At 44.1% G+C, this 19,437-nt stretch overlaps 1 protein-coding gene across 1 annotated transcript; it reads right to left on the bottom strand.

Annotated features, from left to right (window-relative positions):
- Positions 1-8,483: 8,483 nt before the first annotated feature.
- On the bottom strand, positions 8,484-19,075 carry LOC311231605 (peripheral myelin protein 22-like). Its single transcript, XM_084318233.1, has 5 exons — positions 19,019-19,075; positions 11,230-11,313; positions 10,062-10,110; positions 9,276-9,416; positions 8,484-8,930 (listed from the first exon to the last, which is right to left on the bottom strand). The coding sequence occupies exons 2-5, from the start codon at positions 11,302-11,304 to the stop codon at positions 8,773-8,775; spliced, it is 423 nt and encodes a 140-aa protein (XP_084174359.1). The 5' UTR covers positions 11,305-11,313; positions 19,019-19,075; the 3' UTR covers positions 8,484-8,772.
- Positions 19,076-19,437: the final 362 nt, after the last annotated feature.

The raw sequence follows: 19,437 nt of genomic DNA on the forward strand, positions 1-19,437 counted from the left end.
CGGTGCGTGGGCCGGTGTGTGGACTGTTCTCAGGCTCTCTGACCAATCACAGCTAAGACATTAGATTGATTTGCATATATTCATGATCCATTTGTCACTGACACACAAGATACACATTTCCAGAGGGAAGCAACAGTTGTGATTGCAGGATCAAGGAAAGAGGGCGTTGTTTTAGATATGTTATACTGATGTCCTATAGCTGTGATTGGTCAGAGTGTCTGTACAGGGGTGTATTATGTATCATCTATCATATACACACCAGCAACTGTGAACGTCTGCACATGTTATTTGAATCTGTCAGTGTACACACACACACACACACAGGCTGTTTACATTAGTTACATTTCTTATCACTGTATCATTATCACCATTATCAGTCGTTATCACCTTCATCACCCTGCATCATATTGTATAAATAAATAGTTTTACGTTTCTCATTTCAATATAATTGTTTGTTACACTATTTGGTTTAATCAGTAAACCCCCATAAACGCATATGGATGTCACAATGGTTTTCTTTTGAACGCGTCACCATCAGAATTAGAAGCCTATACTTAACTTCTCAGCTGCATTTTCTTTCTTTCCGTTAGCAGTCGCTATAATAATAATAATAATGTTTTTTTAGTGCTATGTTTTTGTGTTATTGTTTTTATATCCCTGAAACAACAGTGTCTGGGATATTATAGATTCACCTGGCTCCTCATACACAACAAAAGTGGCTTCCTGAGTTTTTATTATCCCTCTGAAAGCCAATGGACCACTCAACTATGTGCTATAAAGACTTGCTTCACAATTTTTTTGGGTTGACTCAAATCCATTGCGCTTTTGAGCCATTTAAACCACTCCAGAATTGAAAAAAATTATAAATGCAAAAACACTTGAGGTAAGGTTACACGGATCTATACTCACTGCCATGGCTGGAATATGTCACTAGGGGCCCCGGGGCACGGAAAAACCAGGGGTTCTCAACCTTTCTGCTGCCAAGGCACCCCTGTGTTCAATAAAATATTCCAGGGCATCCCTACATATGATAAAGACTTTTCCGGTCCTGTCTTTTTTGCTACAATGATGACAAAAGTGCTTGCTTTCAAAATAATGTTTATTTAAGAAACCGGGAAACACATTTGTGTGTATATGCAGGCTATATAATGCATTATTAACAGGTGTTTCAGGTCTAAATGGCTTAGTACTGTTGACATTACACTGCTTGTAGTAGTAAATCAAATAGCATATTTCTTTAACCTGTTCCACACAATGTGAAAATCCGCCTAAAATATATACCTAGGTAAATGGAATATTGCTCTACTTCTAAGGCTATTTGCATATTCTTATAATAATTAATAATTTAGGACCTGCTCCGAGGTCATCAATTGGCACACATGCGATGCATGCATGCAATTCGTATCTGCGATTAACCCATCCCGTCGTCCTTCCCCCCCAAGGGCAGCCGGGAGCAGACAGGCGTCAACGTGAGCCGCGCCAGGGGACCAATCCAAGTGTTCCTGTCCGTCTTCGTCAAGGACGCCACAGCGTTAGCGATCTTGTTGTTGTGCATGTTTTTCCATTGGGTTTATCTTATCGGGGGGGAAACCCTTGCGAGCACGGGGAGAACATGCAAACTCCACACAGAAAGGCCTGGGAGATACCCCACCTGGGTAACTGGCATCATGGAAACCTGGTCCCCAAGCGGGAATCGAACCCTGGACCTTCTTGCTGTGAGGCGACAGTGTTAACCACTACACCACTGTGCCGCCTTCTTGGTATCTAGGTACATCTATGGACCTCAGGGAATGTATTCACAGTGTCAGAAATATTGTGTCTATTACTAGGCATGTTCTCTCAAACTCGTGTTCCCCGGACATGGAACATCTTTCTATTCTGTGCCGTCCGTTTCACCTCCCGAGGGAGTTCACAGCGGTCGTCATGACCGCCGTGTATATTCCCCCACACGCGAATACGGGGCAAAGCGCTGGGAGAACTACACGATCATCTCAACAGACACCAGATCAAACATCCAGACGCAGCTATGGTAGTGGCCGGCGATTTCAACCAGGCCAACCTGAAGAAAGTGATGCTGTCCTTTTTTCAGCACATCGCTTGCTCCACCAGAGGGAAAAACACACTCGACCACTGTTATTCCCCGTTCAGAGCCGGCTACAAGGCAGTAGCCGCTCCGCCATTAACGGGGTCCACAAGCTCGAGCGACCACGACTCCATCTTGCTATTTCCGGCATATCAACAGAGATCACGTGACGCCGTCGTGTCACGTGAGACAAAGAAGTGGACCGACGAATCAGAGGCCACGCTCCAGGACGTGTTTACAGAAACGGATTGGGATATGTTCAAAGGAAGCGCCAGTGACGTCAGCGAGCTCGCAGACACAGTGGTGAGCTACATTACAACAATAGCCGATGGTATTGTCCCCAGAAAAACGGTGCGGATTTTCCCAAACCAGAAACCGTGGGTGGATAGCACTATTAGAGCAGCTCTGAACTCTCGTACCACCGCCTACAACCTGGGTAGAGAGTCAGGAAACATGGAGGAGTATAAGGCTTCAGTCTATACTCTACGCAAGGCTGTCAAACTTGCTAAGAGGACATATGCTGATAAACTGGAGACACAAATGGCACAAAACGACACAAGAGGATTATGGCAGGGACTGAAGACAATAACTGACTATAAAGTCAGCGCCCCCTCAATGGGGAGCGACGACGCCTCCCTCGCGGACAAGCTCAACATCTTCTACGCTTGGTTTGGTGTAGACAGTGGCGCTGCTGGCTCTCCGGCTAAGATAAGATAAGATATTCCTTTATTGATCCCCTTGGGGAAATTCAGGCATCATAGCAGCATGGGGGGGAGGGGGGAGGGGTACAGGTAGTAAAACAACACAGTATACAGGTAGTAAAAGACAACACAGGCAGTGTAAACAATTTGATCAATATGGTCAATATAATTTACTATCTGACTAGCTGAGGAATATTCACATTATTCACAGTGTCACATGAGGTGCAGTATGCAAGAGGTAGTGTTATAATTTACTATCTACTGAGTATACATTAATCAAAGTACCAGGGTAGTCTACTTTGTCCCCCTTGGGTTCCTATAAGTCCCAGGTCAATGTCTGGTAGCAGTCGCTGTCGCTGCCCCCTGTTGTGGGGCCTGGAGGCTGCTAGTCGCTGCCCACTGTTGTGGAGCCTGATGGCCGCTGGTATGAAGGACTGTCCGAGGCGGTTAGTTGAGTGTCGGGGGGGGATGAGTCTGTGGCTGAACGAGCTTCTCATCTTGACTAGCTCGTCGTAGAGGGGGTGGTAGGGGTTCTCCATGATGGCATCCAGCTTCCTTATCATCCCCCTCTCTACCATCACCTCAAGTCTAGGTAGCTCGACTCCCACCACGGAGCTAGCCTTCCTCACCAGCTTGTTGAGCTTGTTGGTGTCCCTTGAGTTGATGTAGCCTCCCCAGCATGCCACAGCATAGAAGAGGATGCTGGCCACAACAGACTGGTAAAAGGACTGCAGCAGTTTGTTGCACACATTGAAGGACCTGAGTCTCCTCAGGAAGAACAGCCTGCTCTGTCCCTTCCTGTAGAGGGCCTCTGTGTTGTCCGACCAGTCCAGTTTATTGTTCAGGTGTACCCCAAGGAACTTGTATGAGTCCACCATCTCCACATCCACCCCTCGGATGGAGATGGGAATCGGGGGGGGCCTCTTCTTGCCCCTCCGGAAGTCCACCACCAGCTCCTTGGTCTTACTGGTGTTGAGTTGGAGGTGGTTGCTGTCGCTCCACCCCACGAAGCTCTCCACCAGGGCTCTGTACTCCTCCTCATCATCGTCGGTGATGTAGCTTACGATGGAGGAGTCGTCTGAGAACTTCTGCAGGTGGCACCCGCTGGAGTTGCGGCAGAAGTCTGAGGTGTAGAGGGTGAAGAGGAAGGGTGACAGCACAGTTCCCTGGGGGGCGCCGGTGTTGCTCACCAGTACGTCAGACTGACTGTCCTTTAGTCTGACGTACTGTGGCCTCTCAGTGAGGTAGTCCTTGATCCAGGCCACCAAGCCGTGCTCCAGCTGCATCGCAGAGAGCTTCTCCGCTAGCAGTGACGGCTGGATGGTGTTGAAGGCGCTGGAGAAATCAAAGAACATAATCCTCACTGAGCTGCGCGGCTTCTCCAGGTGCGTGTACGCTAGTGACGTCACTGGCGCGCCGGCTGTTGTGGAGGGGGGGGGGCAACCGCGGGGGGGGCGGGGACGCTCTCTCGTTGTCGGAACACAGTGTGAGAAGAGCATTTATGCAGGTGAACACCAGGAAGACTGCTGGCCCAGATGGCATAACAGGACGCATACTCAAGTCCTGTGCCAACCAGCTGGCCCCAGTGTTCACCGCCATATTTAATCAATCCCTGGCGGAGTCAGTGGTCCCTGCCTGCTTCAAGATGTCTACCATCATCCCTGTACCGAAGAAACCCTCCCCAACATGTCCAAATGACTACAGACCGGTGGCACTCACCTCTGTGGTCATGAAATGTTTCGAGAGGCTGGTCAAGGACCACATTTGTGCCTCCCTCCCCAGTGATATGGACCCTATGCAATTTGCATACAGGACAAACAGGTCCACCGACGACGCGGTCTCCCAGGTACTGCACAGCACCCTCTCGCACCTTGACCGTCAGAAGGGGGGCTATGTGAGACTGTTGTTCATTGACTACAGCTCAGCGTTCAACACCATAGTCCCCACCAGACTGGTGGACAAGCTGATCGAGCTAGATCTGAGCTCCGCCCTGAGCGCCTGGGTACTGGACTTTCTGAGCGAAAGACCCCAGGCGGTCAGGGTGGGGGGTCAGACCTCCAACACCATCACCCTGAGCATCGGGTCCCCCCAGGGCTGTGTTCTGAGCCCCCTGCTGTACTCACTCTACACACACGACTGTGTGGCCAAGTTCAGCTCCAACTCCATAGTGAAGTTCGCAGACGACACGGTGGTGGTGGGGCTGATCTCGGACAACGACGAGAAGGCCTACCGGGAGGAGGTTGAGGTACTGGAACGCTGGTGCCAGGACAACAGCCTGCTCCTGAACATTGGTAAAACCAAGGAGCTGATCGTGGATTATAGGAGAGGACAGCAGGAGACGCACACACCACTGATGATTAACGGGGCCACCATGGACAGGGTGAGCAGCTTTAAGTACCTGGGGGTCCACATCTCAGAGGACCTGACATGGTCAACACACATAGACACAGTAGTAAAGAAGGCGAAACAGCGCTTCTACCACCTGAGACAGTTAAGGAAGTTCAGAGTATCGGGGAAGATACTCCAGTCCTTCTACTCAGGAGCTGTAGAGAGCATCCTGACCGGAAACATCACTGCCTGGTATGGAAACAGCACGGCACAGGACAAGAAGGCCCTACAGAGAGTGGTGCGCTCAGCCGAGCGTACCACGGGTATTGCACTACCCCCCCTGCAGGTTCTATACAACAAGAGGTGCAAATCCAGAGCCTGCAGGATAATGAAAGACCCTCACCACCCCAATAACAGCCTGTTTCAGCTGCTGAGGTCAGGCAGACGCCTGCGAACCCCAGCTACTAGGACAGAGCGGCTTAGGCTCAGCTTCTTCCCCCAGGCCATCAGAGCCATGAACAATGAACATTGAGTGCTCAGAACATTGAACTATCCACACACAAGCACACATGAACACACACACGACACGCACGCTGTGCACGCTCACACACGAGCAGCCACTTAACACTTTAACATGAGCGGGCACACACTCATGTCGCACACTTATGGCCAAAGGAAAGGACACTTTAAATTAGAATAACAGGAACAGTGTATTGCACTACCAAAGCTAACTAGCATGTCCCATATGCTCTGTAAATAACTATGTACAGATACCGAGATGTCACTCCATGTTACCTGTTACCTGTTTACTGCACAATGTTGTTTTTTCATTTTTGATTCTATTATATGTTGTACCACTGTATTGCACATCGTTGCGGGCAAGACCACCCGCATTTCATTGTATACCTGTATGCCGTGACAATTAAAACTCTTGACTTGACTTGCCTTGAGGCTTGCTTAAATTGTGATGAAACAAAGGAGAATATGAATTATGATTTTTCTTTGCATCTTTGACAGTGAATAACATCATGATAATAAGGACCAAACTTAAAAAACTGCCACTGATCTCGTTCAGTACCCTCTTGAGATCATGTGTACAAGAAATCTAAGGAAATTAATAAAGGGAAGATGATTAAACCGAAGGTTCTGTAGATACAGTACTGAATTCTCCCATCCGGACCAATGCAATTTGAAATATTATTATAGAATATAGAATATGATGCTTATACATTACCTTATTATAGCCAATTCGCACATTTATATATATATTAGGGCTGACCCCTATTAATCGATTAGTCGACTAATCGGTCGAAAGGGGCCGTAGTCGACTGGCCAACATCTTAGTCGAATATAATAAATTTAAAAAAATATATATTAATATTTTAATTTTTTTTATAATTTTTTTTAAAAGAAAAGAGGCATAGAAGCGTGGCTAACGCTAATGGCATGCATACCAGAGGCTAACTGCCTACGAAAACAGGCACAGAGGCACTGAAAGAGGATTTCACCCATCTAATGAACACACTATAATAGACAAATATCAAGATGTATCCATCAGTGGACCAATTGCATGCTTTTGCAGAGGACAAGAAGCCTTCAGTCGACTCCTTCAGACATTAAGCACCCCCCACAGCCCAAATGGAATGATACAAAAAAAAATTAAAAATTAAAAAAAAATTAAAAGTCGACTAACGGCAAATTTTGGCCAATCCTAGTCGACCATCCAAATCCTTAGTCGGGGACAGCCCTAATATATATACATATATTATCTTTCAAATGCCTGAGTTCAATTTGGATTTAGTATCACCAGGCGTGCATAAGAACAGATAATGAAATCTACTGTAATCTAGTGTACTTTTTAATTTTCCCCACAGTGCAACCGTTTTGAAACTAATTTCAGATCTAATTGTTCCTACATGCTAACAATAGGGAGGAGAAACTAACTGCATTTCAATATTTGTCAAAAACATTACCTTTTGTGGCTTATTATGCCGAATAATAACAGTTAATTGATATGATTCATTCAGAATGCTGAACTTTGAACCCCCACAGTATCTGGCAGGAAGTGTAGTTCGGAAACGCTGGTCGACAGCTATGCATGTCCTCTACAAAATGGCCGCAAAAAGACTACAATTCCCATGGTTCCAAATTTCCATTTCCGTTTCCGTCTTGGAATAGACTTCCGAAAATCGAAAACTTAAAACTATCTAATGGCACTTTTAACCTATTGCTAAACTAACGTATTGATGATAATATACATTCTACATGCTTTTGTGACATGTTAGTGATGTTAATACTTGAAAACGTTTGATAAAAAAATCGCAAAAAATATGCAACACTCTGAAAAATATTGATATATGAGCAGATGTCATTTTTTGGGTCGGTACCGACCCCGTGGGGTGGAACAGGTTCAAAATTACAGAAAATTATCACTAAAGTGCTATCTGTTGCAGCTGCACACTTTTCCATAAAAATAGCATATTTGGATAAGTGTGACCATTTCTCAAACTGAAAATCATGTATTATTTTTTTTAAATACAGAAAAGGATCACTAAAGTGCTATCTGTTGCAGCTACACTGTTCTCCATAAAAATTGCATATTTGGATAAGTTTGACCATTTCTCAAAAACTGAAAATCATGTATTTTTTTTAAATACAGAAAAGGATCACCAAGTTACCATTTCTCAAAAAATATAAATAAATACAGAAAATAAGCACTCGTTCACTCAGTGGAAATGTCTAGCTCAATGCGAGGTCTGCTGCTGCTGCTGGCTAATAATACGGTCAATACGTGGGGAGATCTTTGACAAGGCAACACGCATGTCATCCTCAAGGCTCAACTTGGCCCTATATTTTGTTTTCAGAGCTGTCATGGATGAAAAGCCAGCTTTACACAGATATGTGGTGCTGAATGGTATCAACACTGCTGCATCATGAGATACTTGGTACTCACCACACTCTGAAACTAGCTCTCCAGGTGGTATCAGATGAGATTTCAATGAGTTCTTCCAAGAGTTTGGATGGAGATGTGTCAGGAAGCTTTGTCTCAATGTTGTCTGTAAAGGTTTTTTTTATCCAGAGTAACTTGGTGATCCTTTTCTGTGTTTTATTAAATAATGATTTTCAGATTTTGAGAAATGGTCAAACTTATCCAAATATGAGGTGGTCAGGTGGCATAGCGGAGATCGCGCTCGTCACCAATGCAAGAACTTTGTAAATTGGTCGGGCAGTTTCCCCCCAACACTCACTGTAGTACATTTTCTAATGACGACTAAACTTTTTGGTTCTTTACTGTTAAGTCTCTGGGTAGCCCCTCCTCTCTTTTTGATCCATTAATATTTTTATGTTTTCTCTTGTTCCATTAACCATCCCCAGTCCTACTGAATTCATCTTTATCCCAATCCTTGCCTCTTCAATTCAATATAATACGATTAGAAAAACTATTCTTCCTGTAAATGTTCTCCATGTTATCCCTTCATCTAGGTTTGGGGGCAGTTTACTTCCAAAAAATTAAATGAACTAATGTTAGAACATTCCTTCTCAATGATTTTGCTGGAAACTTAATAGCATTTTTTCCCTTCTATTTATTATTTTCTTTTTTTAATTAAAAGTAAATTGACCCCAATCCTGCCTTCATCACTCTTTTATGCCCTCATCCCTTCACTCGCTCTTCTTCCGCAGGACGAGGTAAGTGATGGACAGGAGGAAGGTAAATACAAAGGAGATCCAGGCCAGGATGTAGGGGTATCCGTAGTCTGCCGTTTCCTGCTTGTGGAACTCAGACGTGTAGATGGAGGCTGCGATCATTATACACAGACCTGTAGGAGAAGAGAGGAGGGGTAATACGGTATTTAGTCAGGCAGATTCATTGAGGAATTCTAGTTTATGTAATGATGTGCTGAAGTGTCCAGAGGTGGTAGTGTTTGGATCCGATTATATTCAGGGAGTATGGCAGAGTATTCCAATCCAGATGATTCAGGATAGATTGGTATTCAAATGCTACAACTGAGGCTGATCTCTGAAGCGATTTCAAGATAATGGAAAAGTATCAATTACACCAACTTTATACATATAACGTATAGAGATGCAAGTCTCACTAAACTGTAGTATCGTATTTTTCCATCTGTGTCCTAAATTTCAGTTCTAAGGTCAAAATGACTTACAGGAGATCATCTGTAGAACCCCAGAGAAGGTGAATCTCTGGCCCTTGCCCAGGGTATATTGCTGAGCCACAAACACAAACAAGGCCAGGATGGCAAATATACAGGCCAGCACTGAGGTGGCCTGCACTGCCCGGAGGTATTCTGTAGGGGGAGACAAAGAGAACACAACTCAATGAGGGGTCAGCTGTGAGGCAATGCAGTGCAAATTTAAGAAATGTAATTAAATTAAAGCAGGGGGTGACCTCTATTACTATAGTATGCATTGCTGCAGACTCATTAAAGTAGGTAAAGGGAAATATTTCACCACCAACATTTTGTACAGTAAGAAAGGGCAAACGTCAAATGTTAATGTGATTTTATCTATTGTATATTTTAATTCTTTGTAAATCTATTAAGATTAGCCTAAGTATTATCAACATAATCTGAATCGGCTACTATTCCAGACTGTCAAATGCCAGACAAAAGTCAAGAGATATGTGTATAGTGATAGGACTATATCCATAAAACATAACAATAGTACTGAGCAGACAGCATACAACTAAATCGAATGTATATATATATTTGTAGAACAGGAGTACAAAGCTACACTCACTAAACATGTTACATGACCAACTGAAAATATATTTATAAAGAAACAACAGTACAATCGTGTGACATGGCCTAATAAACCTCAATGCCCCTCTCTCTCTCTGACTTCTGTGGTAACGGTTATTGATTTAGAAGATAAACTTTCTAATTCAGCACTCTTTAAGATATTGTATAACTGAATATAGGCCCTGGAGTTACCTGAGCCTGCCGTGTTCCATGTGCCCCACAAGTCAGTAGACAACCAGGACTGAAGACATGGGAGATAATAACAATGACCATTAAAACACTGAAAATCCCAACAAATGCATAGCATAGTGGTAGTAAATTCCTAGTTAACTTAAAAGGAACACATCAACATTATGGGAGATTGGCTTTACCCTCTTCTCCAGAGTCATACAAGAAGATTGATGCCATGGTTTCCCCTCTGATCAGTAGAAAGCTGCCCAGCTGCACACTAGCCTAGCTTAGCACAATGAATGGAAGTGGATTGGTACAGGCTAGCCTAGGCATTAGCCAACTAACGCCTCTCCCAGAGTTACAGAACGCACAGAGGAAACTGGTATCTATCTTATTGTCTTACTCTGGAGAAGACGGTGAGCCAATTTCCCATAATATTGGCGAGTTCCTTTAATAGTTATAGGATTTATTTGACTTATTGAATAGTCTATTTATACAACTTATCTTTAAAATGGCTTCCCCCCCCCCCCCCCCCCAAAAAATCTTCTTGCTAATGAAGGCATTCATGCAAAATGACCAGTGAGTAAACCAATGCATGATTTATGGACAAATGCTGTAATAGCACATTATGTGCTTATTAGGTCATCGTAAATAGAGCATAAGATTAAAAAATATAAATAACTGACATAAGAAGAGGCAGAGTAACAATGTGTATTTGACCCTTGCATACCCAATAAAATGTGTTCTAAACATGCATGAGGGAGTACAGGCCTACTTCTGCTGTATTTAAGTGTATTTTGTATCCTTCCACCACAGCATATTGATTAAAATAAATTATGCCATGTACTGATTTGTAACATAGGCAGTATGGTTGTAAAATCCCATTATTCTAATCCAATCATTTGTTTCTAGTGTTAAATGGAATACAGGGAAATTATGTGTTTCTATGAGGGGGGGGAATAGTGGTCTTTTATCTAATCCAATCATTTGTTTCTAGTGTTAAATGGAATACAGGGACATTATGTGTTTCTATGAGGGGGGGAAATAGTGGTCTTTTAATTTGTACTGTTAATATGGTAAATGTTTTTAGTTGGCCTATTTTGGTAATTTCACTATTGGGGTGTTTTGAGGGTGGCGGGCGTAAGGACAAGTGTTTGAAGAAAGAGTTAAGAGAAGGGCCTATACTTACATCATGAATGGTCGCCACCAGCAACAGGATGATGGTGGTAATGTGCAGAACAACTATTCCAGCCAGGATCAACATTGTGACTCACTGAAAACAGATAGGAGGGGAAGAGAAGGCAGAAGGATGTACAATATTTATTTTCAAACATACATAACAGGGGGTGATGCGGTAATTCACACACACAGCTGTTACAAATATGTATAGCCACTGCCTGAAGAGAGCACAAGACTTAGGAAAGAAAGGCATCGCAGCAAGTCCAAACTCGCCTCAGCAGTCCCAAAAACAGACAATTTTCGGAATAACTGCACGGGCCATCTGCTGTCAAACACACCCCCACTCACTCCCACGGAGGGTTCCCCTGAGCTACCTCACCACTCAAAGGGAGGCTCAAGAGAATGGTTTTATGTTCGTCTTTACGTTGAAACGAGATTAATTCTAAATGGGAGACTATTTGTGAAATTAAAATAGCCGGTCCTATACGAGTGAAGTGTATTATCTTCATTCATGTATCTCTGTCTAAGTTCATTGATCGTATAGTGTTCTATATCACCCTTTCCTCTGCAGTGGGTTAGGTATTTTCTCAGATGTTCGGTTCAAGTAAGAGGAAACTGACGATATGGTCAAAATCAACGGGCGGCGGTTGTTTATTAATAAAGCAGCTTTAGGAATTAAAACAGTACATCGTCTCTTTGGTTTTATCTAATTGTCTCTTTCATTTGGCTGTTGTCGTCTCTCGGTGCTGTTCGCTGTCTCAGGTTGTCCATGGCCAACACCGCGTCCTCTCTTGTGGTTCGCTGGTCTGGTTGTCAAGACAACCTGGTCTCCTCGCCGATCAGGCAGGGAGTGCTTGATTTCGTATCGGCGGAGTCCGCTATGAACCTCGGCTCGGTCATCTGGTCTCAATGGCTCTCTGAGTCATCGGCTCTTCAGTAGCCTGAGTGGCGAGTCTCCCTCTGTCTGTGGAGGTTTTCAGCGCTCCAGTTGCGATGCGATCTCTGTCATCGTCTGTCCCCATGTCTCTGGGTCTTCAGGTCCTTTCTGGTGTGTCAGCGCTTCTCCTGATGCGAAGCGATTTCGTCTGTCATCGGGTCTCAGTCCCTCTGTGTCACGGCTTGGCTCTGCAGGGATCCTTCTCCGTCTCCTCTGAGTGTCACCGGGTGTGTGTGTCCAGGTTCCTCTTCGTGTGAGTCGTCTCAGCCCTTTTTATCAGAGGAGAGAGAGAGAGAGAGGGGGAGGGGGAGACAGAGAGCGAGAGGGAGGGGGGAGACCCTGCCTGCCTGTTCACGTCCATACGCTTTTCTTATTTTGGTCCACATTCCAGCAGAAACCTGTCTGTTGGTGTCCTGTGTCCACATGTTACACAATTTCTTCTGCTGACACAACCAGTTGGTTCTGGTGACAACGGTTTTCACAGTCTATGGGGAGACAGACTGGCTTTTGATGCATAAATAATAAAACATGAGCTATTTCCATCTACAAACTCTTTACCATTCTGTGATTGCATTTTAGAATACTAAGATAATTCTTTATTGTCTAGCCAGTGACTCACTGTCTTGTCTTCAGTTGGGTCCACTTTTTACTTTATTTTTGATTGAACTATTTATCTTACTGTTTGTTTTTCCTATTCTAAAGTACGCTGTAATCTAGGTTTTAGCTCTATTTTGATCACTTAGTATTTTGTTCAGTATTAACATTAATTTACAAACAATGTCTTTGTATTTGGTTCACTTATGGTCAACTTTTCATGCCTGCCAAACCTATTTATCTAAGGTGATTTGGTATGACAGCTCACTTTTAACATAATGGTCCTTTTCTTTACATATGTGTTGCAATGTTTTCTAAAGCCATCTAACTAATCTCTCTGACAAAGCCATTAGTTTTCTTTATATCCTTAAGGTCTAAAAACCATCTAGTCTACCTATTAGAGTGGCATTCTACTGTATAAGGGGCGATTTCCAAATAGCCTGTGTCACACCGGCGCAGTCATGAGCAGTCGCATTACAGAGAGCTCTCACCATCGATCCAAAACAACAAGGTTTTGTGCACATTTTCTCCTCCTCATAATATGGATTACGGATTTATACCTCAATTCAGCAATGAAGCAACATCTAACAGAAGTGGAGAGAAGTGAAAACGGATTTAACGAGACCCACAGTGACTTCTACCTTCTCAATGGCTCTGAAAAGAAACATCTACACGTCGGAACGGCGGCTATACACACGCTACTAACAGCGAGCCCGGCACGTAAGAACTTACCCCCGAATGGCAGATTGGACCGTAGGACCATGATCATCCTGGTTCTACTACTTTCGGGAGACATTCATTTAAACCCAGGCCCGGTCTTGACCAGAACTCAGGCGAGAAGACTTGGTCTGGCAGCGCAAGAAGCGAAGGTGGTTTCCATCGCGACCAACAACAACATCAACAACTCGACCCGTGGCAACATCCACTGCGCGGACGGCAACTGTTCCCCAATGACGCCGCAGCAGACGAGCACACGTGAGGCAGAGACGAGAGGAGGTGAACCGAGGGTCGAAACCATGACGACCAACTCGACGCGGGATTTAAACATCTCGACGCCCGATAGCCGGCTTCCCACCCACGTCAACAAAGCCCCCCCAACCGGCAACCCCACGGACAAATCGCCTGATAAACTAGCCAACCTGGCCAGGCTGGCTATGTTTACCAGCCCAGGAGAACAAAAGGTTGCCGCCAGAAAATACAGGACAAAGGACTCCCCCTCCCCACACACCAACACATCACGGAGACAACAACAAAGCCCCCCCCCTCCCTCCCCCACAGCAGCACCAGAAGACCATTACCTGGAACTCGAAGACATCAATAACACAGCTAATAAAAACGGACTACACATCTTTCACCTTAATGTAAACAGCATTAAGCATAAGCTGGATGAATTAAGAAACCTGTTTATGAGCGGTAAGGTAGACATAATATGCTTTACTGAAACTAAACTTGATCCATCTGTAACAGACCCTGAAATAGAAATAGAGAACTATACTATAGTCCGTAATGACAGAAACCAGTATGGAGGTGGTGTTTGTATGTACATACATAAGGACACCAAATTCATTACCCGTACTGACCTTCATCATGAGACAATTGAAACCGTATGGGTGGAAATTTTATTTGAAAGGGCAAAATCTGTTCTAGTCGGCACAATATACAGACCGCCAGATCAAACTGGATTTTATGATACTCTGGATGTGTGCTTAGCTGGAGCTGAGGATGCGGAAAAAATTCTTATTGGGGATTGGAACACGGATATGCAACAAAAAAATGCACCCGTCTTCAAATCCTTCAATAGGTTTTGTGATCTGCACGGCCTCAGCCAACTAATCACCCAACCCACAAGGATATGTGAATCAACTCAGACTACCATTGACCTCATACTGACCTCTGACAAGTCCAAGATCTCCAGTAAAGGGGTTATAGCATGCGGGTTAAGTGATCATTACATGATATTCTGTACCCGCAAAAAGCTAAAACTAAAGGCTGGCTGTCACAAAACAGTCACATCTAGAGACCTCAAAACCTACTCTAGCGAGGCCTTTAACCTTGAACTGGAGAGTCTGGACTGGTCAGATGAACTCAATGGTACACTGGTTGAAGACACTTGGCTTGGCTTCAAAACCAAATTTTCATCAATACTAAACAAAATGGCCCCCCTAAGAACCACCAGGGTAAAAAATCGCGCTGAGCCATGGATGCACACTGAAATACTGACCGCTATGAAAGCCAGAGACAAAAAATGCTCTGAGTTTCGTAAAAGTCAGTCAAAGCTTACCAAAAGCACGAGCAGTGAACTCCAAGACCACGTGACTGAACTCAAACTAGAAAGAAACAGACTAAGAAATGACGTAAACTCCATGATCAAAACTGCAAAAAAAAATTTCATCAATGACAAAACCGAGGAAAACAAAAATAAACCACGTGAACTTTGGAAATTACTCAACAATCAACTAGGCTGCAGTAAAAAACTCAAAACCAGGTTCTCAAACATAAACATAAAGACGGACAACACGCTCATCACAGACAAGCTGGATGTAGCCAATTACTTAAACACTTTCTTCACAAACATAGCCACAACACTGGTAAACAAACTACCCTCCCACTCAGGGCAGTATGGGGTAGAACACATAGTAGCATACTACATGAACCTAGGCGTCCACAAAGACGACTTCAAACTGGAAATAGTAACTACAGATGAGGTACTCAAAAAACTGAGCGCCCTCCAACCAAACAAGGCCACTGGCCATGACAACATCCCCTCCAAATTCCTCAGAGACTCAGCAGCAGCCATCACCCCAGTCATCACACACATAATAAACCTCTCCATAAAACAGGGACACGTCCCCAAGGACTTCAAAATTGCGAGAGTAACACCCCTGCACAAAAAGGGCAGCAAATTAGACCCGGGTAACTACCGCCCTGTTTCTATCCTTACATCCATCTCGAAAGTCATGGAAAAAATAGTATACGAACAGATCGAAAAGTACCTCGCGGAAAAAAATCTAATCTACGAATTCCAATCTGGCTTCAGAACATCCCACTCCACTGACACATGCCTTCTCTACTTGAACGACCACATCAAACAAGAGGTGGACGCGGGCAAATACTGCGGCATGGTCATGCTGGACCTACAAAAGGCCTTCGACACTGTCAATCACACCATTCTGATTGACAAGCTAAAAGCAATTGGTTTTGATAGTTTATCAGTGAGCTGGATACAATCCTACCTGGAGGGGAGGGAACAGATGGTGGAAGTAAACGGTACCCTATCCCCCCCCCTCACAGTGAGCTGTGGTGTTCCACAAGGAAGCATACTAGGACCGCTACTATTCCTAATTTATGCAAATGACATGTCGTCAGCTTGTGACTGCAACTTGTTCCTGTTTGCGGACGACTCAGCCCTGCTGGTCTCTGACAAGAACAAGTTGCAGGTTGAAAAAGCCCTCAGCTCGGAACTAGGCAAAATCTGCATATGGCTCGCCGACAACAAACTATCATTACACATGGGCAAAACAGAGTCCATTCTCTTCGGTTCAAATAACAAACTCAGCAAGACCGACGGCTTCTCGGTTACAGTGGGTGACAATATTATCACAAGGAAAGATGAAATTACCTACCTGGGTTCCATCCTAGAGGCTAATCTTTCCTGTGACAAAATGGCATCCAATGTAATAAAAAAAGTCAACCAACGAACGCGATTCTTGTACCGGATCTCCTCTCTGGTAAACAAGAATACCCTGAAGACTCTAGCAGGAGCACTCATTCAAGGGTACTACGACTATGCTTGCACCTCATGGTACCAAAGCACCTCAAAGGCACTAAAAAACAAATTACAAACATCTCAAAACAAGCTAGTCAGACTACTACTTGACCTGACTCCTAGAACCCACCTCACCCCTGCCCACTTTGACAACCTAGGATGGCTTAGAGTAGACGACAGAGTACAGCAACTTGCAATGGGCCTGGTCTACAAGATACACTACGCGACCAAGGTACCCATGTACATGTCAAAATACTTCCCAAAGGTCAGTGAATACCACGATCACAACACCAGAGGGAGCTCCACAAATCATGTAAAACCCAGATTCGGCTCAAACAAGGGACTAAACACGTTTCGCAATTATGCCACATCAATGTGGAACGCCCTGCCTAAAGCTGTAAAGGAATGTGAATCACTACCCACCTTCAAAAACACTCTCAAAAAACACCTACGTGAGACTGCAATTCGAAACTGGCCCCTACAAATGTCCTAACCTAGTTGTACAGTAAATGACCAAGTAAGGCTTTGTCAACATTCCAATGTACAGTGTAAAATGTGTGTGTGTCCCCTACCCAACCCCCCCCCCCCCCCCCCCCCCCCACCTCCAATGTACAGCCCTCACCCAACCCACCCAACCCCACCCCACCAACCTCCTCCAATGTACAGTTTCTACGCCAAATGTATATACACTCCTTTTCTGGACACTTTTGTATCACAAACAGTACTGTATTTGCAAATCTGATATGTCATAAATGTATAGATGTAGCAGTACTGTCTATCTGTATGTCATGTATGTCATATATGTTATGATGAATTGAAAATGGGGGACCCTGGTGGAAACAAGACGAAAGTCTTTCTCTGGTCTGCATCCCCTTAACAATTGTATGTATTGAGATGTACTGTACTGTACCCATTCTGCAATCTGTTAATAAACTTTTCAATCAATCAATCAAAACCTTTCTGACCTCTGGGGTAGTCAGCAGCTGCCGTGTTGTAACCTGAAATTCCTTCCTTGTCTCATACCACTTACTTTAAACAACCTCGCTTCCTGCCAGCGGGCCGGGTGAGGGGCCATTGTCTCTCAACCTCTTTAGCCTAGGGTCCCAGAAATAACTTCACATGGTGTTCAAATCACCCTGTCTTTCAACTTCTCTGTTTTATCATTTGGTACATTTATAGTTGCTTATGTTCATGTTTTCATTTAGAAATATACGACACGAGCCTTCAGAATATACAGAATCGACGACTAAAATAAAGTATTTTTTGACAAGTTCAGTTATTTGCATTCCTGTACTTTTTAACAAGAAATCGGACTCGATTTTAAGTCAATTGCTTCCAGTAGCGAAAAGTGTGCATGCTGTGGTCTTGTTAATGTTGGGGCATTCCCATTTGGGATGGGTGCTCCGGCTGCCTGTACGTTAATGCCAAGCAAGCAGTGCAAAAATGCTTCCGCATTCGTCACCGCACGCTAGTGCGGTAAAGCGCCCTTCTTTTCAGACAAATGCTACCGTGCGTGCACCGGCGGCGGCGTGCTCGCTCAGGTGCGTGCGTGCGCCGGCGTGCTCGCGCGAGGTGCCCGCGCATGCGACACGAGCGGAGCTCAATATATATAAGTCACCGCCCCTTATTCAGTATCTAGCAAATAGCTCAATTGGCAAGGACACATGGCTGTGGATCCTATGGCTTGTTTGCTGGCGAGTTCGAATCCCATCGAAAATATTTTTTAACGTGATTTTTTTTTAACGTGTATTCTTTCGCCGATTAAGGTTAGGCATTGTTTCGGAGTTGGTTAAGGTTAGAACGGTTAAGTTTAGGCGCTGTTAAGGAGCTGGTTAAGGTTAGAGTTTGTCAAAGAGAATGGCAATATAATTTCTAAGGTTAAGGTTAAGGTTAGGCATTGTTTCGGAGTTGGTTAAGGTTAGAACGGTTAAGTTTAGGCGTTGTTAAGGAGCTGGTTAAGGTTAGAGTTTGTCAAAGAGAATGGCAATAGACAGCCTATTTCCGCGCGACCTGGGCGCTGGGCGGCGGAAAATGAAAGGCGCATTACTGCATGCCACTATGGTAAATTTTTGCACTGCTTGCTTGGCATAAAGCTACACGCGCTCCGGCTACCTCCGTTAGATCACGGGCCCTATAACACAACTACTATTAAAAGAGCGCGAGAATACGACGACAGAAATTAACTACAGTTGTCCAAGTATACACAGTGATATTACACACAACTACAAATATGCCAAATTCGGCTGCTCAAATCCACACTATTTGAACATTTTGGACTTCCGTTATTTATTTTCTTTTTTAACTCTTTACTTTTGCGTTCGCAATCGTCAAAGCCATGCATTTCTTCAAAGCGCTGTTCAACAAACAACCAACTATACCAACGTTAAATTAGCTGACTTTTGCCAAACATAAAATCTCTCCAAAAATGCACTGCACCGTATTAGCGAGCATCACCCACCTAACACAATCACAGAAAAAGTAAACAACGTGAATAAACATTACCTGTAAGTACTTTTACGCACGAGAGTTATTTGGATTCCGAAAAACTGTAGACCCACCCAGCTTCGAATTCACAGCCTACACATCACCCTATTCTCCCTCTCCAACTCATTCCCTCCCTTCCCCTTCCCAAACCCCACCCATATCCTCAACAACTTCTCACTGAAAAGTTACAACCAAATGGCCAACGTTTCCCTCTGTCAAAACAGTGCGTAGAAACGTGTAATCTTCAAATAATTCACTGTGTTGGTTGAATAGAACCAATCCTTACGCACTACCTTAAAACATGTATATGTTCCAACATTCATACTTTTGAAACCCATGATTTTTTTTGATTTTTATTTAATTTTTGTACCTAGCTGTTTCACAAATAATGGAAACTGCTTAATCCACCCCTATACAAGTTTCTTTGGCTTGGCCAG

Source organism: Notolepis coatsorum, assembly GCF_963971535.1.
Source record: "Notolepis coatsorum genome assembly, chromosome: 7".
In the NCBI taxonomy this organism is placed as follows: domain Eukaryota; kingdom Metazoa; phylum Chordata; class Actinopteri; order Aulopiformes; family Paralepididae; genus Notolepis; species Notolepis coatsorum.

Bases quoted from the DNA above. Each gene is read 5' to 3' on its own strand.
- LOC311231605 (XM_084318233.1), bottom strand. From the start codon at position 11,304: ATGTTGATCCTGGCTGGAATAGTTGTTCTGCACATTACCACCATCATC. The intron at 10,111-11,229 runs GTAAGTATAGGC...CCATGTCTTCAG, and splicing joins TGGTGGCGACCATTCATGAT to TCCTGGTTGTCTACTGACTT. The intron at 8,931-9,275 runs GTAAGTCATTTT...CTTCTCCTACAG, and splicing joins GGTTCTACAGATGATCTCCT to GTCTGTGTATAATGATCGCA.